The following is a 27477-nucleotide window of genomic DNA, read 5'->3' on the forward strand; positions in this document are numbered from 1 at the left end:
GCAATAGAGATAGCATCCTCTGTGGATCGGTTGGGGCGGTATGCAAATTGGAGTGGGTCTAGGGTTTCTGGGATAATGGTGTGAACAATTTGATTTCAACTTAATGTGACACAGTTCATCATATTTCTATTTAAATGTTTTATAAAACCTGGATCAGGTGTGCCAAGAGGTCACTAGGTGGGCACTGGTAGTTCCATCCAGGAGGGAGATGGGGAGGATGGGGAGGGAGCACCTTCTATTGATGGGGAGGGTGGGAGGGACAGCTCTTGGGGGAGGGAGGAAGGCGGGAGAGGGGATACAACCCTGGGAGCGAATGATTTGGGGGAGTTAGGGTTAGGGTTAGGGTTAGGGTTTCCTCTCCCTATCCCAACATAAAGAGGGTAAAAGAAACATTCTCTTTTTTGTGTGCATAGCTGACTATTATATATGAAATGAAAGTAATGCTCATATCTTACTCTACCAAAACATTTATTTTCCTTCTACTTTTTATTTGCATATAAGCAATGTAAAGATGCTGTCCATTCTAAGAGGACAACCCCCCAAAATCTTGTTATTGTAACATTGTATATAGTATTGTATGGCATATTGTGATGTCTAACTGAAAGACAAGAAGTTGCATGAATAAGAATCAAATCAAAAAAAGGTGTCCTGTACTATTGGTCATACTGCAAATTACCTGGCAGCCTTGAATCACTCCCATATTGTGGTGGTGAATAAAACCAAAATGAATATAGAACCGTTTTTTTTTATTCAAATCAATGAAAATGTTGTAATCAATGTTGTTGTATTGTACTGGAACAAAGTACAACAAACTATAATTTAATGGGTGCATAAGAAAAAACTTTTCGAAATAAGATTCTGACTGGGGTGACAAAAACCTACAAAACCTATAGGAACCACTAGGATTACTTTTGATTTCTAATTGGAAAGAAGTAGTCCAATAGGATTCTGAAAATAAACAACTAATCCTATAGGATTTTTGGACTATGGCATTCTTTGTTCACACACACACACACACACACACACACACACACACACACACACACACACACACACACACACACACACACACACACACACACACACACACACACACACACACACACGCACACACGCACACATAAACACACACACATAAACACACACACACACTCACACACACACCTTTGCTTCACCTCAGGATGCTGGATAAAAATGACTAAATTTTAACCCTCTTTTAGTCCAGTCCAAGCCACGAATTATACTGGTTGCCACAATAACATCGCGGACCTATTCATTGTCTGAACTAAGCTTTCTAATTGACTCATAACACATTTACATTTCGAGTAGGAAACAATTGGGCACGCATGCACGAAATCTTTCCCAGGCATTCCACAAATAAATCTCTTTGAGCTTTGTCCTGTAAAACGGCACATAAAGAACAGCGGCGGAGACTAGTGCCAGGAGTTGGCTCCACTTTGTTTCCCAGGGCGGTCACATTGACATGACAGAGCAACCCCGAGCGCAGCACTCCTAAATCGTCGCTACAGCACAAGCGCAGCGGATGATTCATTGTGGAGACTGGACACACGGCCGTGAGTAAACAGAGCTTTGCTCTTCTTCATTCGACTCCTTTTTAACTTTTGTCATGTGAATAGTTTGTTATTATTTAGCCTATCGTTGGTTAATAATAATTGTAGTCTAGATAATCTAGGCATAGTTTATAATGTTTCCCCCACGGCATTCACCTCGTGGGTGTGCGTGCGGGTGCTCTTCTGCAGCCCGCACACCGCAACAACAACAGAGAGCTAATCAGTCACTAAATCATTTTACTGTTGGGAATTCTAATGAAACAATCCTACATGAGTTGATTAAATAGCACTTTACATGGCCTGGAGAGGCCATTGTAAAAGTCTAAATTTGTTTCCATAATGACTAGTATGGGAAAGTTGGATCAGGTGCATGGGGGTCTTGTACTGTCCTTTTCCCAAGCTATAAACTGCCAAGGCGTGACACTGAACTGATACAATGTTGCAGTAATGCAGCGTCACAGTTAAACTGTTGCGCTGTATTCAACAATAAAACCTTTGGGTTGTTATAAGTAGACTTTTAAACCCCATAGCTATTGACAATGAGGAAGGTAAAACTACAGGTTTTTACGGGCAACTGTAGTCTTGAAACTTGTTAGAGATTGTATCTATAGTATATTATGAACACCAACTGTAAGATAACCCAGTAAGCAAAAGTACATTGAAAAGATGTCTAAAATACACTACCGGTCAAACGTTTTAGAACACCTAACGTTACTCATTCAAGTTCTTTTTCTTCTACATTGTAGAATAATAGTGAAGACATCAACATTATGAAATAACACATATGGAATCATGTAGTACCCCAAAAAGCAGTTAAACAAATCAAAATATATTGTATATTTGAGATTCTTCAGAAAAAATCAGCGTCCATTGACATTGAATTCAAGGCCAGTCCAGACCACAACAAAAATGCAAGGGAAAAAAAGGAGGTCTGGACAGGACCAAAAAAAGAGTTGGCGTCGGTCGATAGCCACGGGAAGTAGGACCCCCCCAAAAACAAAAACATATATATTTTTTTTTAAATTTTCACAAAAGTAGTGAGGTGGTCCTTTACTAGTCCTGTATTAGCGGACCGATATAACCACCTACAACGCGGGCACAACAAATACGTTCTACAGCACCCCCACACCCAAACACCTTCCCGTGGCTATGCGTAGGTCAGTGCTTAGTGGGAACTTCCCCTACCCCCACCCTCTGCCGGCAAAAGAAGCAGCTTTCAAATCCATAATTTCACTGTTTCACAACGTGAGTGGACTGAACTCTGAACAAAAAAGATTATGACTTGACGGCTCGCCTAGACTGCTTTGTATTTTGTAGGCTATTTATTGTATTAGACCTAATGCAGATACATTTTTATTCCACAGAAACGTCTCTGAAACGTCGTTGCTGCTAAACTGCCAGTGGATGATCTGACCCCAACACACCTGGGAAAAAAGGACCAACGGAACACTATTTTCCTGACATAATTAGGCCTACAATGCCGTCTTGCGCAAGATGTCTATGCTGAAACAGGTTATAGTGGGCGAGAATGGCCAGGACGCAGAGAAAAGCTTGGACTGGAGTTACATTGAGTGGCTAGAGAACGAGAACATGGAAGTGACGGTTGTGACCAATGTCGAAACGCAAACTGTTTCAAAACCCACAGAGGAAAAGGAGACGCAGACCAGTAACCCCTTTATCATGCATATAGATTTGGCCAGAACGCACTCCAAACTGAAACACACGTCTTTGGTCGAGGCAGACGGCTTGCTCACCCAGTTTGACCGACAAGCCCCGGCTCGCATCTCCACCTCCCCGACCTTGAGGAGGATGAGGAGCACGCGACGTCCGCAGGTGGACTTCCGGGACCTTGTGAGAATGGACAGCACACAGGAAGAGTCGGGTATGGAAGATACACCGTCCCCGTTGAGTCCCCTCTCCCCAGTACAAAGGCACAAGTCTCCGCTGGCGGCCAGCCCCCCTCCCGTTGGAGAAAACGATCTCGATAATCTGCCCAATTCATCCGCAGGCTGGGGGAAAAGCAGATCGCATAGATCAAAGACTTTTGACAATGGTATTACTTGCACGAGACAAGGATCTCTGGGTGCACGGAGTGTGCAAAGTGTTAGTAAAGACTTTGCATTTCCTGATGATAGCGATGATCAGGTGAGTTAATGTTATGATCACCAAAATGGTGAACTTTCATTTGAGCATGAATGGTGGCCACACTGTGGCTTTATCATATATATTTTTTTTAAATCTGAGCCTTATAAAGCAGATAGCCAGTAGCTACACCACATTCCTCCTGGGTAACAGCCATCTCCCCCTCATTCTCCCTGGCTTCCTGTGGTGGCTGCTCACAGTCAGCTTTTGACTGCAAATGAATCAGCAGTAAATGCACTGACAGCTCAGCACAGCCCCACCACCCAGCAAGCCCTCACAACACACACACACACACACACACACACACACACACACACACACACACACACACACACACACACACACACACACACACACACACACACACACACAGAGCAAGGCAGCAAGGCTCCTCCACAGGCCTCCTATTCACCACTGTCAGCAGTAATAGAGATGTCAGTAGGCATTAGGATAAATTAATGGGGGGGATCTATTCATTGGGCTCCCAGCATTTTACCCGGCCATTCTCAATAGAGTCCCAACATTCTCTGTAGATAGTCAAGGGCTAATCGGGCTATTCAAATTCTAACGACCATATGAAAACACTTTTGACATTTCTCTAGATAATATTTTTTCAAGAGATTGAAATGTTTTGTTTGTTTGAAAGTGATATATCCATGTTATGTATGAGCAGGAGGCCTGTGTAATGTTGATTTAGTGTTATGTATTCTGCAAGAGTTTCTACACCTTTGAAATCAGCCAGGGCCTTCAGTTTCTCAAGTCCATCACACTCAAGGTTCTTAAATCATCATTGACCTTCTAGGGCTGGTTAACCCGGACCCAGATTAACCTAGTCCTGCACTAAAAAGCATGTTCAATTGAGATTCTCTGTTGAATGTACTTCTTAGGCCAAGAGTAAGGTTAATCTGTGCCAGAGAAACCAACCCCTAATGTTTAGATCCAGTAGATATCCTGTCCTATTGTTCACTGTCTATGTGTTTGCCCTTTCACATTAGTATCTGTTTTATAACAAGCCATTTTCAACATAATTATCCTAACCAAGCTGCCTTTGTCTCTTTTTACAGGACAAGGAGGCTTGCCATAATAGGTAGGTCTGCCACCCGCAAGTCCACAGAGTGATTTGAGTGTTATCTGTGTCCCCACTTGGTTTAGGCAAAAATACCTACACTGTGGCCTGCAATTACCATATACTACCTGGACATTATTTGCATGGCAGGAGGGGAATTTGCCTATAACCAACTAACTCTGAACTATGGCACACATATAGGAAACCAGGGTTGTATTCATTAGGCTCCAAACGGAACAAAACTGACTGTTTTCCGTTGCAAAATGTTTTGCTATGGTGTGCCCTAATGAATACAACCCAGCACGAATGGGACCAAAACAGAGACAATTCCACTTTCTCTCCATTCAGTGAACAAACTATTTTTGAGCCAAACGTTCTAATTTGCATGATTGCATCCTAAACCGTGTTGTTCCTTTCTTTTGCTATCTCTCATTTGTTCACCGTTCCAGTGATCCCGGGAGTTTGTTTGTTTGTATGGAAACACCTTGAGGGAAAAATGTCCCCAAGCTGGGCCTTGTTGCCTGAATTACATCTGCTCATTGGACATTTGGCACTCAACGGCAAAATAAGATTGGACCCAGAGTAGAGGGAGCTCCATTGTATATTCGTTGTGCTTTGGGTTTGTTGGTGAAACTGTTTGCAGAGCAGCATAAGCTCAGTGGGTGTAGTTATGAGAGTCCCATGGTTACAGATGTAAGATCTTAATTTGAGACAGTTTGGTACAGCAGGAAAATAATCATACAGCAACAGGAATGTGAATTATTATGTGGATTATAATTAATATAATACATTTTTCATAAGGGAAAAAATTCAAAGTGGAAATTACAATCTTCAAAAACCTTTTTAAACCTTAAAATACACAAAGTTTTCATGCAACAGGGTGATCAAATTAGCATCCTACATCTATTAGTGTGGACGAGACTAGTCCTCATTTATGCTGTTTTTCCTCGACTGCCAGCAGTTCCACCACCCCTCCTAATGGGCCGCCCAGGCAAGGCTCTTCTACTGGATAATTAGGCAGCTATTGTCCTTGTAATTATTATAGTTACACCCTAGCACCATCCCCCACATGTTGGCAGGGATCAGCAAGACCATTGGTCAGAACCGCTTTGTTTTCGGGCATCATTATTTTGCTGCAGGGGGGTGGTTTGGGGGACGAAGTGCCCCTCTTTGCAGGGGCTCGACTCAGTGGCAGAGGGGCTGAAGCACAGAGGGCATTCTGACTGGCCACAATGAGACATGATGTCTTTGTGACCTGCTTGGAAATAAACTGCAATTAGTGCTGAACTGTTTTTGACAGATCCTCATGCAGTACTCTTCCACCACCACCACCATCATCATCCACTTGCATTTACTGTAAGACGTATAGCCTGCTCAAGGTGCTGGTTAACTATAATATATAATATATGCCATTTAGCAGTTGCTTTTATCCAAAGCAACTTACAGTTATGGTTGCATGCATTTTACGTATGGGTGGTCCTGGGAATCGAACCCACTACCCTGGTGTAACAAGCGCCATGCTCTACCAACTGAGCTATGTATTGTTAACTCAGCCCCCTTTGTGTGCCTATACATATAAGGCCCATAAGATGCGCCAGGGTCCACACTACCATGACTGATATTAGTTTACTAAAGAGAAGATAGTCCTAGAGAGGACAAAGAACAGTAGTTGCACTCAGAGGTATTATCTGTGCTGAGGCGGCCAGGGGAGTGGCCAGGGGAGAACTAACATTCCACATTACTCGGGTCTCATTGTACACTTACAGAAGGACACCGTTGAGGTGTACACATTGGCTTGCTGCACCTCACCTACACTCCAGTCAGTCACTCTTCTGTTGGTGGTTTACATAAGATAAGTACAGCTGGTTATATAAGCATACCGTTACAGATGCACAGCAGTTTCCTGAGGACATCCATACAATCCAAGGAGAATGACAATGGGTAGACTTTTTTGGATAGGGTGAGACATTTTGGTAACAGACCATAAAATAAAATCAAGAACCAACATACTTCCGTTCCCTGTAGTTGTATAACTGTTCCTGTTTGTGGGTTCTGTTTACGCCATCATAAACAGCCTTTGATTTTCAGCTGTTTGTCTTCCTTATGGTGTCATCATTTCTAGATAACCTTTCACCAAGCACAGCGAAAGTCTGTACTCCAAGTGTAACTTATGGTGCAGTATACATGATAACAAAATTATAACACCATTCACATTCTGAAAAAAATCCTAAATGATTGAGTATGTTTTACTCTGTCTTCATTCAAACACTGGATTGTGTCTCACGTAACCCTAGTCTAACGTTACTATACTCTAAATTGTCATTAATTACTCAGCTATTAGGAACGAATAAAAAATACAAAAAAGTCTGGAATCATGGGTACATTAACTAAACCCATGAGCTTTTAGTTTAATAGAGCAACTGGAGAGATAGTTAATCAAGACCTCACTATGAAAGCTATAAAGCCAGTGAGTAGTCTAGTCTAGTCACAGCACTGGTAGTGAGTGTTAAACTGAATGGCTAAAGACCAGCCTATCAGGTTGTTATTTGGCTCATCATTACTCCTCTCACTATTCCCCCGGAAAGACAACTGAAATCTATCTTGTAAACTCAGTCAGAGGTAGCTACTGTGGTTGGTTTTATAGAGTGTGTACATACACTGAGTGGACAAAACATTAAGGACACCTGCTCTTTCCATGATATAGAATGACCAGGTGAATACAGGTGAAAGCTATGATCCCTTATTGATTGTACTTGTTTAATCCACTTCAATCAGTGTAGATGAAGGGGAGGAGACAGGTTAAAGAAAGACTTTTAAGCCTTTAGACAATTGAGACATGGATTGTGTATGTGTGCCATTCAGAGGGTGAATGGGCAAGACAAAAGATTTAAGTGCCCTTGAACAGGGTATGTTAATAGGTTTGTGTCAAGAACTACAACGCTACTGGGTTTTTCACGCTCAACAGTTTCCCATGTGTATCAAAAATGGTCCACCACCCAAAGGACATCCATCCAACTTGACAAAACTATGGGAAGCATTGGAGTCAACATGGGCCAGCATCCATGTGGAACGCTTTGACATCTTGTAGAGTCCATGCCCCAACGAATTGATGCTGTTCCGAGGGCAAAAAGGGGGGGTGCAACTACATTTTAGGAAGGTGTCCTTAATGTTTTGTACACTCAGTGTATTTATGCAGTGGTAAGGAAGTCAATTCAAGTAGGTACATACTTTATATTACCATAGCACACAACATAACGAATGCATAAGATGTAAATACATACATTCATTAATTGGCAATCACTAATCCATTCATTCTGTATGATTTGAATTTGTCATTTGGATATTTGCCTTCTGCGTGTAGCTGCAGTTCACCCTCAACAACAACACAAAGGGATGACGTGAAAACAGTTGAGAATAGTGGCTGTTCCAGCACTGCCTGGGACGAAAAGGCAGTATAGTGATTTTCCTGTCTTGGGTCTGGCAATGCTTTAGTTTCTTCCTCTGACAGAAGAGCTAAGGACTATAAAAGCACAAACACACGCTCACACATGTGCGCAGGCGCTTTACGGTAATGTTTACCACAAACCCTCATGCACTTGCTAGTTCACAGTGCAGTGAGTGCATATGGTATTTCATCAATGTAGAAATGCCAAAAGGAATTCTGATATTTCCTGTTAAACCGTCTTCTTGGCAAATACTGTGAGAATATTCTGTGCCTGTTGATTCTGTTCCATTATGTTGTTAAATATACATTAGCTAATTTGTTACGCCATTACTCGTGTTCGTTATTACACCTGTATCATTTATACTGTACCTCCCTTTGACATACTGTATTGCTCACCTTGTATTACACCTTCTCTTATTACGTCATAAAGCATTGTTGTTGTTATACCTTTATATGATGTGTGGATCTAATCCTGAATGCTGATGGGTTAAATCCGCATTCCAGCCGTTGTCTATTCCACAAGTTACCACCGGCTAAATCTATGACTTTTAAATGCCTATTTACTCTGTCCCATCTGAATGCGCAATCCACTGTCTCATCAGCCCAGCCAGGCAATTTATATACTTGATCTCCACTATAAAAAATCATCTAGACATTATCTCACATTTCTTTGAGACTAACATTAAGTTTCAACCGCGGAGATTTGTATAAACCTTGCTGTCTGTCTCCGACATTTGCAACATTGTTTCAATATTCAAATTCGATCTCCAGCTGTCCCATAGTAATGAACGTGTCGGTAGTCGGAACAAAACATACAGGCAGGCAGTGTTTCTCAGCCAGTTGAAATCATGAATCAGCTGGCATCATTTTATACAAAAAAATGTCAATTGAGAAAAGGTAAAACAAAACGAAGTGCAGCTAGTTTTCAGTCTTTTTTTTTTTTGGGGGGGGGGGGGGGGGGGGGGGGGGGGGGTTCAGTTTTCAGTCTTTCCAGATATTTTTCTGAGGTCTTGGCTGATTTCTTTTGATTTTCCCATAATGTCAAGCAAAGAGGCACTGAGTTTGAAGGTAGGCCTTGAAACACATCCACAGGTACACCTCCAATTGACTCAAATGATATCAATTAGCCCATCAGAAGCTTCTAAAGCCATGACACCATTTTCTGGAATTGTCCAAGCTGTTTAAAGGCACAGTCAATTTAGTGTATGTAAACTTCTGACCCACTGGAATTGTGATACAGTGAATTATAAGTGAAATTATCTGTCTGTAAACAATATTTGGAAAAATTATTTGTGTCATGCACAAAGTAGACATGCCAAAACTATAAAACTATACAGTAGTTAACAAGAAATTTGTGGATTAGTTGAAAAAAGAGTTTTAATGACTCCGACCTAAGTGTATGTAAACTTCCAACTTCAAATGTACATATATATATACATCTTTTAAAAAATATATTTCCCTTTATTATTTTCTATCCCCCCCTTAATTGGAGTAAACTAGTGAACAACAACCTTAGGCTTCTACTTCTATATACATTTTATGGGCACAGTCTATTTTACAATAGTTATTTTTTGTTTGTTTTCACTCCTGTCCTTCCTCTCACCTCAACCTCTCCCATCTATTTATTTCACAAACGTTCTGAACCTGTATACTTTTTACAGACACAGTATGTTTTACATTAGTTATCTTGTTGTTATTAGTCGTTATTATTCCCAACCTTCAGCTCCATTCAACCCCTCCCATCTATCTATTAGCTATTATCTACTTTGCTGTGATGTTTCACAAAAGTGCTGACCTTTCTATTCTCATAATTTCTACAGATTGTAAATTAAAAATTCAACATTTTTGCTAGAAGTATTATTATATTATTGATCGATTGACTATGACCTTTCAGATCACCCAGTAGGGCGATCTGCAGAGTTAGCTACAGTTAAATGTTGCAATTCTTCAGCCATTCCTGGGACTGGGACCAAAAACAAGCTACATATGGACATGACCAAAACAAATGATTCTGTCTCTTCGCAGCAAACTCTGCAGAGCTGGGAAGGTTGTATCCCCCATATATATAGCATTCTATTGGTTGCAAGAATTTGGGAGTTTGATTCTCCTTGTTTACTGTCCATTATGTTTGAGTGTTGCTTGTTTTCGTAATATTTGTCGATACATTTCTCAAGTCTTATGATTTGTTTTGTGTTGCTATCCAGATTGAATGTTATTACCCACGAGTATATGAAGTGCTAATATATAGTCTAATTTACAGATATTGAATATTGCGTTTTTATTTTGAGACAATCTGCACCGCTATGTTCAGTCCGCCATCTTGGAATCTAACCTTTTTAATTGTCGGTTCCTCTCCTTGTTCGAGCGGCGTTCGACGGTTGACATCACCAGTCTTCTAGCCATCGCCGATCCACCTTTCATTTTCCATTTGTTTTGTCTTGTTTTCCCACACACCTGGTTTACATTCCCTCATTACGTGACGTGTATATAACCCTCTGTTCCCCCCATGTCTGTGTGTGGAATTGTTTGTTGTAAAGTGTATGTGCATTATAGACTGGTCTGCGACGTGTTATTTCAACCCATATTTTGTTGTTCTGGGTGCCGTCGGTTTTGCCTCATTAAACTGCTCCGGTTATTACCCAGTTCTGCTCTTCTGCGCCTGACTTCCCTGCAGCCAGTTATGCACCTCTTACATTAATGAAAATATGTAAATCATTATTTGAATATGTTGGTAACACGTTGTATAAAAGTGATAATGCCCAAGAAGCCGGTGTTTGGAGGATATATTGGTGCGGTTTGACAACCCTCGACTTCGTCTCGGCCTAACAACACCCGTGCCAAGATATCTTCCAAACACGGCTTCTCGGGCATTATCACTTAAATATAGGTCACTTTGACATACAGTATACCTCACACTTAAAATACAGTTCGTCACACTAGTTAGAAAGGCCTTGGACAAACAAAATATATCTAATGTAAAATAAAATGTATATAGTATGTATAAGCTGGAAGTAGAAGTCTGGGTATTGTTGTACATGAGTTTACTCCAATTAGGAGAGGGGTGGTGGTAGGGTTAGGGGAAAACAATGTTTTTTTTTTTTAATATATATATTTGTCAGTGTTCCAGGTGAATGGAATAAAGCGGAGTCAGGTGCAGGACACATGTATGAGTAAAGCCACGATCTTTACTCAATATCAACAATAATCCAACAAGGATAAACATAAACAATCCAGAACACGTACACGGAACCACTTCACAAACACAATCACGCACAAATCAAAAGGGGAAGCCAGAGGGTTAAATAAGGAACATTATTATGGAATGGAAACCAGGTGTGTACAATGAAGACAAAACAAAACGAAAATGAAACATGGATCGGTGGTGACTAGAAAGCCGGTGACGTCGACCGCCGAACAAGGAGAGGGACCAACTTCGGCAGAAGTCGTGACAATATTTCAAATAATAGACAATTACATTGATAGAAGCCACAATCTATCTTGAATATTAAAGCTGATCTACCCCCTACATTTTTTAAAATAAATACTATGGGGCCTTATTGGTCAGTTTTGTATAGAAACCGACTCTTATTGATCAGAATGGTCTAGAAATTGGTTGTTATTGGTCAGAATGTTCTAGAAACTGTCTCTCTCTTCATACCTTGTTCCCAAGACTGCAGGAGAGGAGGCGGAGTTCTGTGGTGGTCAGTCTGCCCGGATTGGATGTTTCGCCGGGGGACCTGTTTGTGTCCAATGGGGTGGCAGACCTACTAAACCTCTCCAACTTTTCAGGTTAACACTGAAGCTGCTTTTCTGCACTTTATTGCTACATTTTTGTTAACAACTTATTGATTGCTTTTAAGTCCAGATTGTAGGCCTTCAGTGATCAGTGTTATTTTTTTATAGCTATTATTTTACAGTTACCTTGCTATGACTTTAGTAACTGCATCAGAAGCTCACTTGTTACACAAATATAAGCAACATTCATCAACTATTCATCAACTATTTTCACATTATTATTATTACCACCACTTGGGATTTTTTAAATCCTGTCTACATATATCCTTTGGAGTGTGAACAAATTTTTTAACAGCAGACCTATGAAGCCAGGCCTTTGAGGATAATCACAATACCACTTTCTCAATTTCCACAGACACCAAGAAACCCAGGTGGCCTTTCTCCAGACGCAGCACGGTAGGTGTACTGTCTGTTTGTTGTTTTCTCCCTGCTGCTCACCCTAGCTAGCCTGCCACAGCCTAGTTGTTTGTGTTTTGTTTGCCAGGGCTGTGAAGCTGCCAGTGTGCTCAGGCGAGCTGCAATGGAATTAAGGACATTGTTATCTGACCCACTTTTAATCACAGCATTAATTAATACGCTTTCCTCCCCTCTGTTCTCATGGCCTCCTGAGATTTCATAATGAGTCAACAACACTGAGCCAAACCAATTCAATCTAACTCAATTATTTAGTTAAATGTGTTTGGCCAGACGGATAGATAGATGGGCAAATATTTGGACAAACACTGTTGGTGTATACTGTAGTTCACTGTTCCACTGTTCACTTCCATAAGTGCATGACCGTGCACACGCGGGCACGCACACATGCGTGCGCCAACACACACACACACACGTACACACTCACTTTTACTGTATACATACACACATTCACATTTTCACTTAGGCAAACAAACACTCATACCTATAGTAGGAAAACCTGATTGATTGTCCAAGGAACATTTGACGTTGAGCCTGTATTTGTTCCTCTCAGACTAAAGGGAAGAGAACATGCTCTGCCTCTGATATTGAGAAATATCTCTCGACGGAACAGATTCAAGACTGGAGGAACACAGACTTCCAGAAGTACAAGGTGAGAAAAGCCATATGAACATATGATCCATGCTGAATAAGCCCCTTTTCCTCTTAGCTGTGTAATATCTAATAGTTACATATCTGTGTTGTAACTTGGAATCCAGTCATAATTGAGTCAGTGCTCCGAGGAATTACGTCAGGAACAACGAAGCCCCTGAAGCATATAAATTACACAATGGACGGGAACAAGACTTTATTGTTGGCCTACGCACATGACAACTGTACACTTATAAACTCTAACAGACAGCAGATGATAATAGACTTAAGTTACAGGATTGGGCATAGTAACAAGACACACTACAGAATGCAGTCGCCTCGTACTTATGACCTCACTAGCCTAGCCGGGCGAAAACCACAATTAATCACTCTTGTGTATTATTCAAATAACATCTATCCAACCATCCCTCTGTCTGTTATTCTCCCATCTCCAGGATTGTTCTCTAGAAGAGTTCCTAAGGGACTGTGATTCGTCTCAGCGGAAGTCTGATAGTGACCCTCAGGACTACAAGAGACATGAAGCCATCTGGGAACTCTTCACCAGCGAGTGTGTTTACTTCCTGGATCAGCTCATGGTGCTCAAAGAGGTGACTTACTTGATATACGCCTCCTCTCTCTCTCTCTCTCTCTCTCACACACACACACACACACACACACACACACACACACACACACACACACACACACACACACACACACACACACACACACACACACACACACACACACACACACACACACACACACACACACACACACACACACACACTACTTGTTGTGTATATGTACTGGCATGTATGTGTAACTGATAGATGCACACACACACAACATGTTCATGTTTTTAAATGTATGTAAATTGTAAAGTATTTTGTCTGTAATGTCTTTTTCGTTTATATGTCGGACCCCAGTAAGACTAGCTGTCGCCATTGGCATCGGCTAATGGGGATCCTAATAATCAAATCAAATCACACACCAGGGTTTCCGTTAGCCGGTAATAGCCGGCTTTTGGCCAATAAAAAAAATGAATAGCCAAAAAATGTAATTGCCGGCCAATTGTCCCGGAGAAGACAAACAATTCTATAGCAAAATAATGCTTTTTAGCCTATTAATTGATGCAAATACCAGTCGATGGAATTACATTTGACTGGTCATGCTTATCGGTCTATAGGTACATTTTCTTAATTTAGTGGAGATAAATTGCCGCATGTGTATTTTCGTTAGTCGTCATATATCTTATTTGTCACACACACACACATACAGATACTGTCACGCCCTGACCATAGAGACTGACCATAGAGAGATGTTTATTCTCTATGTTGGTTAGGTCGGGGTGTGACTAGGGTGGGTCATCTAGGTGATTTATATTTCTATGTTGGCCTGGTATGGTTCCCAATCAGAGGCAGCTGTTTATCGTTGTCTCTGATTGGGGATCATATTTAGGCAGCCATTTCCCCTTTTGCCTGTTAGCGTCACATTTCGAGATTTATTGTTTTTGTTTTGCTGTGAGTTTCACCTAGAAATAAAAAGATGTGGAACCCAGATCACGCTGCGCTTTGGTCCACTCATTATAACGATCGTGACAGATACAGAGCCTTGTTTGAGGGGAAAATCTGTCAGACAGCGCGAGAACTGCTGCTACAGCTCCTCAAACAGCTTGTTTGTTGCTGAAATAAACATGTGCTTTTATAAACCCAATCATTGCGCAACAATTCTAAATGCAGTCACATGTTAAAAAATAGGTTTGATAGCCATAATTAAAAAGAGCTAATATTTGTTTTTCTAAGCTGGTAATTGAAGCTTCCCATTTGGCAACAACGGTGGGCAGGCTTCAGCTCATCACACAACACTTTGCAAGGAGCTGGAGGCAGTATGCATTTTGAAAACATTTACTTCATTGTTTGAAACCTGAAAGTTTTACTTTATATTATGAGCAATGTTTAACCTTGCTTCAAAGTAGCTTAGCCAAAATCTGGCCATAAAAACTTGGAGGCAATTCTTTTATAAAGACTTCCATGTGCCATTGAAACCAGTATCTCATGTTCATTTGGTTTTCAAATCAATTTTCTTTCATTTTCCAGAAGCCAAAGGCACAATCCTAGTCATATTAGCAACCAATGCTAGTTCTTGCATCTTTAGATCTCTGCGATTTCGAAATGTCTAGGATATGTTCATCTCTGTCACATGAAACTGCTTGCATGTGCGGTGCACTTTTGACAATGGTGTTTTCCCGCTAATTGCATTATGGAACGAACATTTGCACGTAGCCTACTGCGTTGTGCGCATTGCTGTGTTTATAATGTGAAGAAACAATAGTTTATTAACATTTTAAGCTAAACGTTCTGATCTGTTGCATCAGGCTCTTGTTTTTCATGTAGCCTAGGCCTACAGATTGTATGAATTTGGGATCAATAGTCCCACAACTGTCCCAGTCTGTTTTGATTAGGCTATTTCTTCCTGGCACAGAATGACAAGTTGGCAAATAGAATAGGTAAACTTTTCCACTATGGGTGATAATAGATTGACATAGGCTAGTGATTTTGTTTTGTTGGATGGGGAAAAGTAAATGTGAACTGTTATTCTAATATCTTCTAAGTGCGCACCAGTTTTTTTTTGTTACTAATTTATTTTTATTTAGTTGTTCATTTTCTACTTTTTAACTGCATTGTTGGGAAAGGGCTCGCAAGTAATCATTTCACGGCAAAGTCTACACCTGTTGTATTCGGCGCATGCGACAAATAAAATGTGATTTAATTTAGAAGGACACACGCCGCTGCATCCTCATGTTGCATATTCTGTTAATATTAATGACCATAATCTAAATGTGATTCCTGTCATTCTGAGCACCGGGGGTGGACGCCCTAATCAGGTTACGTTTCCAATGCATATGAGTATGGTAGATTTCTCGAATGTCTGGTAAATTAAAATACTGCCAGTCAAATGTCCAGCGCCACATTTTCCTAACGGAAACCCTGACACACACACGCACATACACACATTTTCCTAACGGAAACCCTGACACACACACGCACATACACACATTTTCCTAACGGAAACCCTGACACACACACGCACATACACACATTTGAATAGGAATGGCGCCGCACCACTGCCACCCAACACCTTGTGCTTTGTGAGGCTTTGTGAATGCCAAGGTCCTGTTGTGATGGTTCCTTTGACTTCAAACTGCCCCCTCTTAAAATATACTTTGTTGGGGAACTCTTTCTTCAGCTTTATTGTGATCAAATGTTACGTTGTCCTCTCTACTAGTCAATTGAATACAGCACAAACAAATCTAACCCCATTTGTTTGTCTTTTCAAATGTGTTTGTTTGTGTTTCTAATGTTTGTTTAAAAAAAATGTATAATATATTTGTGTGTGTTTTGTTTGTTTGTAATGTGTATTTGTTTGAGTTTCTAATGTGTTTGTGTTGATATTTCTAATGTATTTGTTTGTGTTTCTAATGTGTTTGTGTTGGTACTTCAAATGTATTTGTTTGTGTTTCTAATGTGTTTGTTTGTTTGTGTTTCTATTGTGTCCCTCAGGTGTTTCTGGCCATGCTGACCAACCTGCAGATGAGGGACTGCCTGCATGACGTGGACTCCTGGAGGCTGTTTGCCAACCTCAACGAGCTGTGTCTGGTAAGACCATATATATACATATATTACAATAGGTTGGATTAGATTAAAATATCTTTATTTGTTTGGCATGTTAAGAGTTTACAACATAATTAAAGCACAAACTATCATTATTGTGTCCTATTATGTTATAGCTAGTGTTCTATTTAGTGCTGTCGCCATGCCAACACACTGGTCACCCTCTAACACTACCCAGATCAGATTAGAACTGGTCCTGTATGGGTGCAGTGGGTGGAGTCTTCCATGCAGAACGATAAGATGATAGGGCCATGGCATGCTACCATGGGGCAGTGAGGCAGTCACTAGTGTGTGGAAAGTAGTTATCCAGCTCCCGGAGGGATAACTGACCATGACAGTGAAGGGGTCAAAGGGGAATGTGCATTGTTTTTTGGTACTGGATCTTGGATGGGAGGTGGTGTACCACAAGCTATCCACATATCAAAATGTAATTCCTAAATAAATCACAAAATATTCCCCATCACAACATCAAATCTTCAACATCATCTTACTCTAGGGTATATGTTAAAAGGTTTGAGTTTTCATAATATCACATCATCTGGTTAGTTTACTGAAGAAAATAGAAAATAGAGAGCTGCAGGTGACTGAAGCGAGACATTGGAGGTTTAATTATCAGTCCTTGCCATCATGCCATCATACTCTGTAATTATTGGGACAGTAAAGCATTTTTTCTTCTTTTGGCTCTATATTTAAAAACCTTTTTTTTGTTAAATCAATCCATGACTGAGGTTAAAGTGCAGACTTCAGCTTTCACAGAACCTTTTGTACATAGTCCCCCATTTTGGGGAGCAACTTTCTCACGCATCATTATTCACGATTCATTCAGGATTATCCGTAATCATAGTAGTATCCACATTAATATAGAAGTGTCAGAAACATACTCTATTCTTATTGACAATAAAGGTGACTCTAAAATTACACAATACATTATTTACCATTCATTTCTATTGGGCACAAAATAATCTGAAATACAAAGAAAACAAACAGCAAATGCATCCAACAAATTTGATGCAGTCTTTGTGTGCTATGAATATGGGACCAAAATACTTAACTTTTTACGACTTTAATACACATATAAGTGAATTTGTCCCAATACTTTTGTTCCTCTAAAATGGGGGCACTATCTATGTACAAAAAGTGTTGTAATTTCTAAACGATTCACCCGATATGGATGAAAATACCTGTTTGATCACTGTTTGATTTTAAATCCAAACTTCCGGAGTATAGAGCCAAAATAATAACTGTATATGACTACACAGCAATAGTCATTATGTGGACTCTGTAATATGATGTGTTGTTCCCCAGGTGAGCTTTGGCTTCATCACCAGCCTGCTGCGTGTCATCAAGGAGTCCTGGGAGATCCCTGTGGCAGGAGGTGGGCCCAACCTGCTAAAGCTTCTCACTAAGGTAGGTACAGCTGACACATGCACGCACACTTACACACTCTCTTGCTCGCTCTCTCTCTCTCTCTCACACACACACACACACACACACACACACACACACACACACACACACACACACACACACACACACACACACACACACACACACACACACACTCAACAGCATCCTCACTTTTGATTAAATATTATAATAAATAACTAAATAATTAGTACAGAAGTAATCAGGAGCCTCAATATTAGCCACATCATTGTTTGAAAATATGACATACACAAATATGATATACTAGATGTACATCTCTTCATCTCCCTCCATGAAATGTACAATATGAATGCATATCTCAGTTGTTTTTCCTGTGGCCCAGCTTTCTGTGTCTCTCTCTATGCTAGCTAGATAACCACTACGTCTCTCTATCTCTATCTGTCGGCAGGCGTTCCGGGAGAGCATATGCCACTGTCTGCAGAAGTACTGCCTCAACTATTCCGCTGCACTATTTTATCTGGGCAGCCTGAAGAACAGAGAGGACTTTGGCTCCTACGTTAAGGTACACTCTACTGTACTGCTGGCCGGAGCTGCCGAGCGCTGCTTATTTTGAACTGTAAATCCGGGTTGGTTGAGGCAAGGTCGCCCTGTACTGGGGCTTGCTGACAATTTGGAACGTGACAAACAACGTTACTTCTGCTATTGTGACTCTTTTTCTTTCTTTTTTACAACCCTTCTGTTGTCTTTTTTACTCTCCGCTGAGAATTTTTCTTCCTCGACAACTTCACTTTCCCTCCTCCCCTCCCGCTGTTCTATCTAATATGCTCTCTATTTCACTCTTACACCCTAACCTGTCTCTTCTCTCTCTGTCTTATTTCCTCCCAAACTCTTACTCAATCGCTTTTTCTCTCAATATCAATATTTTTCTCAATATTGTCACACACAGTTATCTACCTACTTACAGTACTGTACTCTCTCTCTGAACAGTAAACATTACACTATTCCAAAAGAATAAAGACATTTCAAATGTCATATTATGTCTATATACAGTGTTGTAACGATGTGCAAATAGTTAAAGTACAAAAGGGAAAATAAATAAATTTAAATATGGGTTGTATTTACATTGGTGTTTGCTCTTCACTGGTTGCCCTTTTCTTGTGGCAACAGGTCACAAATCTTGCTGCTGTGATGGCACACTGGTATTTCACCCAATAGATATGGGAGTGTATCAAAGTTTGATTTGTTTTCAAATTCGTTGTGGGTCTGTGTAATCTGAGGGAAATATGTGTCTCTAATATGGTCATACATTGGGCAGGTTAGGAAGTGCAGCTCAGTTTCCACCTCATTTTGTGGGCAGTGTGCACATAGCCTGTCTACTCTTGAGAGCCAGGTCTGCCTACGGCGGCTTTTATCAATAACAAGGCTATGCTCACTGAGTCTGTACATAGTCAAAGCTTTCCTTAAGTTTGGGTCAGTCACAGTGGTCAGGTATTCTGCCACTGTGTACTCTCTGTTTAGGGCCAAATAGCATTCTAGTTTGCTCAGTTTTTTTTGTAAATTCTTTACAATGTGTCAAGTAATTATCTTTTAGTTTTCTCATGATTTGGTTGGGTCTAATTGTGTTGCTGTCCTGGGGCTCTGTTTGTGTTTGTGAACATAGCCCCAGAACCAGCTTGCTTAGGGGGCTCTTCTCCAGGTTCCTTTCCCTGTAGGTGATGGCTTTGTTATCGAAGATTTGGGAATCGCTTCCTTTTAGATGTTTGTAGAATTTAACGTCTCTTTTCTAGATTTTGATAATTAATGGGTATCGGCCTAATTCTGCTCTGCATGCATTATTTGGTGTTTTACGTTGTACACGGAGGATATTTTTGCATAATTCTGCATGCAGTCTCAATTTGGTGTTTGTCTGATTTTTGTTAATTCTTGGTTGGTTAGTGGACCCCAGACCTCACAACCATGAAGGGCCAGATCCTAATTCTATAACTGATTCAAGTATTTTTTTAGCCAGTTCCTAATTGGAATGTCAAATTTTATGTTCCTTTTGATGGCATAGAAGGCCCTTCTTCCCTTGTCTCGCAGATTGTTCATAGCTTTGTGGAAGTTACCTTTGGTGCTGATATTTAGGCCGAGGTATGTATAGTTTTTTGTGTGCTCTAGGGCAGGGTTTCCCAAACTCGGTCCTCGGGACCCCAAGGGGTGCACGTCTTGGTTTTTGCCCTAGCACTACACAGCTGATTCATATAATCAATTAATATTCAAGCATTGATCATTTGAATCTACTGTGTAGTGTTAGGGCAAAAACATAAATGTGCAAATCTTGGGGTCCCAAGGACCGAGTTTGTGAAACAGGGTAACAGTGTCTAGATGGAATTTGAATTTGTGGTCCTGGCAACAGGACCTTTTTTGGAACACCATTATTTTTGACTTACTGAGATTTACTGTCTGGGCCCAGGTCTAACAGAATCTGTGCAGAAGTTCTAGGTGCTACTGTAGACCCTCCTTGGTTGGGGACAAAAGCACCAGATCATCAGCAAACAGTAGAAATTTGATTTCAGATTCTAGTAGGGTGAGGCCAGCTGCTGCAGACTGTTCTAGGGCCCTCACCAATTCGTTGATATATAGGTTGAAGAGTGTGGGGCTTAAGCTGCATCCCTGTCTCACCCCATGGCCCTGTGGAAATAAATGTTGTTATTTTTTGCCAATTTTAACCACACACTTGTTGTTTGTGTACATGGATTTTATAATGCCATATGTTTTTCCCTCAACACTACCTTCCATATATTTTTTTATAGCAGACCCTCATGCCAAATTGAGTCAAAAGCGTTTTTGAAATCATCAAAGTATGAGACTTTGCCTTTGTTTTGGTTTGTTAGTTTGTCATTTAGGGTGTGCAGGGTGAATACGTGGTCTGTCGTACGGTAATTTGGTAAAAGGCCAATTTGACATTTGCTTAGTACATTGTTTTCACTGAGGAAATGTATGAGTCTGCTGTTAATGATAAAGCAGAGGATTTTCCCATGGTTGCTGTTGATGCATATCCCATGGTAGTTATTGGAGTTAAATTTGTCTCCACTTTTGTGGATTGGGGTGATCAGTCCTTGGTTCCAAATATTGTGGAAGATGCCAGAGTCAAGGATGATGTTAAAGAGTTTAAGTATAGCCAATATGAATTTCTGGTCTGTATATTTTATCATTTCATTTAGGATACCATCAACACCACAGGCCTTTTTGGGTTGGAGGGTTTGTATTTTGTCCTGTAGTTCGTTCAACATAATTTGAGAATCCAGTGGGTTCTGGGACTGTAGTCTTTAATAGTTGATAATAAGATTTTTATTTCATCATGTATATGTTTTTGCTGTTTGTTCTTTGTTATAGGGCCAAAAAGATTGGAGAGGTGGTTTATCGCTCTCTCACTCTCTCTATCACTCTTTCATGCTCTCTCTCTTTCTCTCCTCTAGTGGTGTGAGAGGAACCAGGAGTGCCGGAGGCTGCAGTTGCGTGACCTATTGGTGGCGCCGTTGCAGCGTCTGACCCGCTACCCCCTGCTGCTGAAGAACGTTGGGAAGAGGAGCCGGACCGAGGAGGAGGAGAGCGCCCTGCAGAGCGTGGTGGAGCAGGTGGACACCTCCATATGTGAGCATCCCCCTTCCTTCATCCACTTCACTGGAACACTGTATTGTAGAACCTCATATCACTACACAGGCTGCTGTATCTTATCTCCTATTTGCCTGGCCTTGAACAGATGCATCTAGCAAGGCTCTTTGATGTTATCAACACCATGCCTCGATAATGAAGGGGGCTGTGTTTTTATACTGGTTGGTTCTCCTCTGCGTCTCTCAAAGAGTTCTATTTTTCTATGTAGGAAACAGCATACCTGCCATTCAGGTTATCAGCTCATCGGGACTCTTGGGGTTTTCCTGACAGTGCTGTGCTTTTGACAGTCACTTACACATTATTCCTGGCTTAAAGGGTGACTGCACTTCCTGATTTGGACTCGTTTTGAAGATTGCTCATTAAGAAATGCAAGCCGCCATTACTGAAGCCAAATGAGAGTTGTCTTGGGGGTGTGGTTTGATGTGGGTGTTATTTTTGCATATTGTGCAAAAAAAACAAAGCAGGTACTGTTGTTTTTCTCTCCTGAGTCACCTTAGCCCCATAGCTCTTCCAAGCTGTCAAACTATCGTAAATAAAGCAACGCTACATGCTGTTTACCAGTTGCCAAAATCACTAGCTAGCTAGGTAGGTTCCAACTCTGTATTTGTCAATAAAGCTAGCAAGTAGTAGCTTGTAGGCACATTCAGCAGCCAGAACACAATTAGCTTATCAAGTCACTGGCGAGTGACAACATGTGTGCTTCTGTGCCAAAAAAAAAAAAAAAACATTTTCACTATTTATTACCAGAGTGTGCACCTTTCTAGCAGTGTTTTATAGGGAATAACGTTACAAAACAGGTTGCAGGGGGACACAAGATGCTCGCAAATGGGTTTTGGAATATTGACAAGTTGCAGTTGGGATACCAGTGCGCTCTGATTGTCTCAATTCTCATTTTGCTCAAAAAAGTGGCAGACGCGTGATTGACACTATCAAACACATCAGCGTGTGGCCACTCCATTAAGGGCTTAGGTCCAAGGGTTATTTCAGCATAAAATTGGTGACATGTTATCTTATGTAAACAAGTCTGAGGCGCTGAGTAATGGGCAGATCTGTCTCACTGTCTGGAGGTTCTGGCTGCTATGATTTGATAGAGCTCGCACAGCTGATAGAGCACAATCAGCACTGCTGATTCTCCCGTGTTAGTGGGCACTGTGTATCCATAGACAACTGTCCAGTAAGTAGTGATGAACTCACAAAACTCAGTTTTGGACGAGACTGACTTTATTACCAATTATCTTATTTACACTTTGTAGCCAATTTTGATACTATAATGAATGTTTCTAACTCATATCAGTGCTACATAGACTGTTTAAAACCAGAGAAGTTGGTTCTAAGGGTGTGGGGGGCGTTTAGAGGAAAAGGTGTGCACAACAATGGAGCATTATAGATCACACCCATGTTGCGACACACAGTGAACTGTTGTCATCGTTTAATGATATCTGTGTCAAGAACTTTGAGATGCAACATCAGAAATACTATTTCAAATTGATTTGTTTCATTGCCAATACCAGACAAATTGATAGTTCAATTAAAAATGCAGCTGAAAATGTTAAACTAATACGAAGTTACAAAAATAATATTAATTGAACCCGATGAACGAAGTGACATCCTTGTTGAGGGGTCTGTGTGTTCTAAAGCCAGGGATAAGCCAGCCATAATTGATGTTCCTAACTAGTTTGTCCACTGCTCACAACAAAACATTTGAGGGCTAGATTCAATCAGATTGACATCCGCATAGTTTTGTTTTGGCGATGTCGGAGCTGGAACTGCTTTAAGCTTGGTGCACACCAACTGAGGTAAACTGTATGCATTCCAGTGGAAGTCCATTATTTTCGATGGGATGCAATCCGCACCGCTGTGACTCATCTGCCGGGCTAGGCTGGATTCTTCCAACTTGTACATTGCTTTGCCATGCATTATCAGAAAAGTAGATAAGGCACCGAAGGTGCGTGATTCTTTTTGTTGTGATGGGATGCATGGATTGCGATGATTACGTAAAATGTACCGTACTTCAATGTAATGATGCAGCCTGTGTGAACTCGGCATCAGAGCTGTAGGTCTCTTTGCGTTACCTTATCACAGACACTGCCATTGGATGCAACGAAACAACACCTGACTATAATCCGACCAATCCTATGCAGCCACATTAAAAGTTCAAAAACTTGAATTAGATTGATAGGCTATAAATCCCCCATCAAAATTAACATTTGAGAGTCATTATTCCTATGATCGATAGAGCCTACACATTCTACCTCTATTTTGAATTTCTTATGCAGTAGGGATAATAACAGAAGAGCAGCCGCATACCAATACGTCAGTTCATACCACTCCAACACCGCCAAAACATCTCCTATGCTTTTTGACCAGGGTGATGATCTTGTCATTCACACACACTCCTCCCCCTCTGTGTGTGTGTGCGCAGGTGATCTGGAGGGGAAGGTGAAATGGCTGGACAACTACCAGAAGGTGAAACAGCTAAGAGATTCCTTGGTGTGGCTGCCAGTGTGGGAGAGAGACAAGCGGGCCTTCGTCCCTGAGGTAAGGCTGCTTTTACTATACTGGGAGAGTTGAGCTTTGAATACCAAACTTGGTTTGCACAAATACAGAATAGAACTTACTCAATTAACTTAATCATCTTGGTTCCTGGAGGAACATAGGGTCTGTTATAAAGTTTTCCACTATTGTCAGTCTTGCCATGACAAGTGGATCTTCTTGAGTTCTGAATAGAATAGACCATATGGTTAACGTTTCTTACACAAGTCAGATACTACAATATATATCTTAAATCTGAGATCATAGCACTGATGTAAAGGAAAGAGAAAGCTGTCTAAAGCTTCTTAGTGGGGGTTTTTCAGACAAGGATCAAGTGATACCTAACATTAGGATCCGCAAAGCTAGACAGACACACAGATAAGATATTACAGTGTGATATTTAAGTGATAATGCCTGAGAAGCCGGTGTTTGGAGGATGTTTTGAAACGGGTGTTGTTAGGCCCAAGACAGAGTCAAGGGCCGGCAAATCGTACCAATATATCCTCCAAACACTGGCTTCTCAGGCATTATCACTTTTATACAACGAGTTACCAACATATTCAAATAATAATTGACATATTTTCATTAAAAACGTTATTGTGATGAATTTGTTCATACTATTTCATCCTTCCACAAGATATAGATCCAAAGTGAGATTTTCTAGTGAGATTTATTTGGATACATCCATAACAATAATCTAATGAGGCACAATTTTGCCTGGCATGTGCTTTCTCATCAATACACTGTTGTTCAGAGGAGCTAGCCAACAATATAGCTAACACAATCACTTCAAATTGAAGCTGTAAAATGCAAACTGTCTCATCCCAACACGTTCATTACTATGGGACAGCTGGAGATCAAATTTGAATCTTGAAACAATGTTGCAAATGTCGGAGAGACAGACGGCAAGGTTTATACAAATCTCTGTTGTTGAAAACTAAATGTTAGTCTCAAAGAAATGTGAGATAATGTCTTGATGCTTTTTTATAGTGGAGATCAAGTATATAAATTGCCTGGCTGGGCTGATGAGACAGTGGATGGCGCATTCAGATGGAACAGAGTAAATAGGCATTTTAAAGTCATAGATTTATCCGGTGGTAACTTGTGGAATAGATACAGGCTGGAATGCGCTTTTAACCAATCAGGATTAGACCCACCGTTGTATACACTGACACCACATACAGTATGAACTTATAAGAACGCAAACAAATTTACCACAACATAACCTCAGCCCTTCATTTGGCTACAAACAGAATCTGAAACATCTGCTAAAGTCCGTCTCCCTCGAAAACCTCATCTCTCATCGGAGCCTGCTGCACAAGGGAAAACTAGTGCTTACAGGTCAGTGACATACATAGTAATTAGACAAGACTAATTAAAATAGTTTGAAGTACTGTAGTTCTACATGTTTTTGCATATTTTAGCCATGTCATCTCTATATGTGATTCTAGAGAACGGCAAGCTGCAGAATGTGTACCTGTTTCTGTTTGACGAGCTCCTCCTCATCACCAAGATCAAGAGGAACAAAAAGGTGCTACCAATATCTGATTTGTTGCATATACTTATACTCCTTATTTCCTTACTTACTTCCGAATTCTCTCTTTCTCCCTCTCCAGAAGTCCACAGGTCCTGAACAGAGTCCCCACCGTCCACCTCAGAACCAGGAGTTGGACCAGTTGCTTAAGGAGGGCTGTACCTTCACCGTCCTGGATCAGCCCGTCTCGCTGGACCGCCTCCAGCTCAAGAACATAGACCAACTCAACGCAGCAGGTAGGGAAGGATCAACACCTCAATGACACAGTGTCTTCGGGAAAGTATTCAGACCCCTTGACTTTTTCTACATTTTGCCAGGTTACAGCCTTATTCTAAAATTGATTAAATCGTTTATATCAATCTACACAAAATACCCCATAATGACAAAGCAAAAACAGGTTTTTAAAAATGTTTGCTAATTTAACAAATATATATATAAATAAATAAATAAAATGGGCCTCCCGAGTGGCGCAGTGGTCTAAGGCACAGACGACTGTGCCTAGCTGTGCCACTAGAGATCTTGGTTCGAGTCCAGGCTCTGTCGCAGCCGGCCGCGACTGGGAGACCCACGGGGCGGCGCACAATTGGCCCAGCATCGTCCGAGTTAGGGGAGGGTTTGGCCAGCAGGGATGTTCTTGTACCATCGCGCTTTAGTGACTCCTGTGGCAGGACGGGCACAGTGCACGCTGACACGGTCGCCAGGTGTACGGTGTTTCCTCCTACACATTGGTGCGGCTGGCTTCCGTGTTAAGCTGGCATTGTGTCAAGAAACAGTGCGGCTCAGCTGGGTTGTGTTTCAGAGGACGCACGGCTCTCGACTTTTACCTCTCCCGAGTCCGTACGGGAGTTGCAGCGATGGGACAAGACTCTTTGCTCCATTCATCTTTGCCTCGATCCGGACTAGTCTCCCAGTACCTGGGAAAAACATCCCCAGTGCATGATTCTGCCACTACCGTGAGAGTCTTTAGGTGCCTTTTACTGAGGAGTGGCTTCTGTCTGGCCATAATGTTTACATTTTTTGTGTGTTTACAAGTCAGTTAACAAATTCTTATTTACAATGTTGGCCTACCACGGCCAAACCCTAACTCAGACGATGCTGGGCCAATTGTGCGCCGCCCTATGGGACTCCCAATCACGGCCGGTTTTGATACAGCCTGGAATCGAACCAGGGTCTGTGAATTCCTTTGACCTCATGGCTTGGTTTTTGGTCTGACATGCACTGTCAACTGTGGGACTTTATATAGACAGGTGTGTGCCTGCTGGAGGTCATTTTGCAGGGCTCTGGCAGTGCACCTCCTTGCACAAAGGCGGAGGTAGCGGTCCTGCTGCTGGGTTGTTGCCCTCCTACGGCCTCCTCCACGTCTCCTGATGTACTGGCCTGTCTCCTGGTAGCGCCTCCATGCTCTGGACACTACGCTGACAGACACAACAAACCTTTTTGCCACAGCTCGCATTGATGTGCCATCCTGGATGAACTGCACTACCTGAGCCACTTGTGTGGGTTGTAGACTCCGTCTCATGCTACCACTAGAGTGAAAGCACCGCCAGCATTCAAAAGTGACCAAAACATCAGCCAGGAAGCATAGGAACTGAGAAGTGGTGTGTGGTCACCACCTGCAGAACCATTCCTTTTTT

General features: G+C 41.3%; 1 protein-coding gene across 2 annotated transcripts in view; it reads left to right on the forward strand.

Moving 5' to 3' along the window:
• The first annotated feature begins 1176 nt into the window (after positions 1–1176).
• The window catches only part of LOC129862333 (pleckstrin homology domain-containing family G member 7-like), a 30420-nt gene continuing 4119 nt past the window's right edge, over positions 1177–27477 (forward strand). The window contains exons 1-15 of one of the 2 annotated variants that reach the window (XM_055933855.1): positions 1177–1574; positions 2936–3716; positions 4778–4800; positions 11895–12013; positions 12375–12415; positions 12987–13085; positions 13519–13671; positions 16627–16722; positions 18043–18144; positions 18572–18685; positions 21582–21756; positions 24200–24315; positions 25563–25650; positions 25761–25840; positions 25926–26079. In XM_055933855.1, coding sequence (XP_055789830.1) covers positions 3066–3716; positions 4778–4800; positions 11895–12013; positions 12375–12415; positions 12987–13085; positions 13519–13671; positions 16627–16722; positions 18043–18144; positions 18572–18685; positions 21582–21756; positions 24200–24315; positions 25563–25650; positions 25761–25840; positions 25926–26079 — 2011 coding nt within the window. In that variant the 5' untranslated portion in view covers positions 1177–1574; positions 2936–3065. Of the gene's footprint in view, positions 1575–2732; positions 2817–2935; positions 3717–4777; positions 4801–11894; positions 12014–12374; positions 12416–12986; positions 13086–13518; positions 13672–16626; positions 16723–18042; positions 18145–18571; positions 18686–21581; positions 21757–24199; positions 24316–25562; positions 25651–25760; positions 25841–25925; positions 26080–27477 lie in introns of those variants that run through there. The other variant, XM_055933856.1, reaches the window with a different exon arrangement.

This window comes from Salvelinus fontinalis, chromosome 9 (genome assembly GCF_029448725.1).
Source record: "Salvelinus fontinalis isolate EN_2023a chromosome 9, ASM2944872v1, whole genome shotgun sequence".
NCBI classification, from domain to species: domain Eukaryota; kingdom Metazoa; phylum Chordata; class Actinopteri; order Salmoniformes; family Salmonidae; genus Salvelinus; species Salvelinus fontinalis.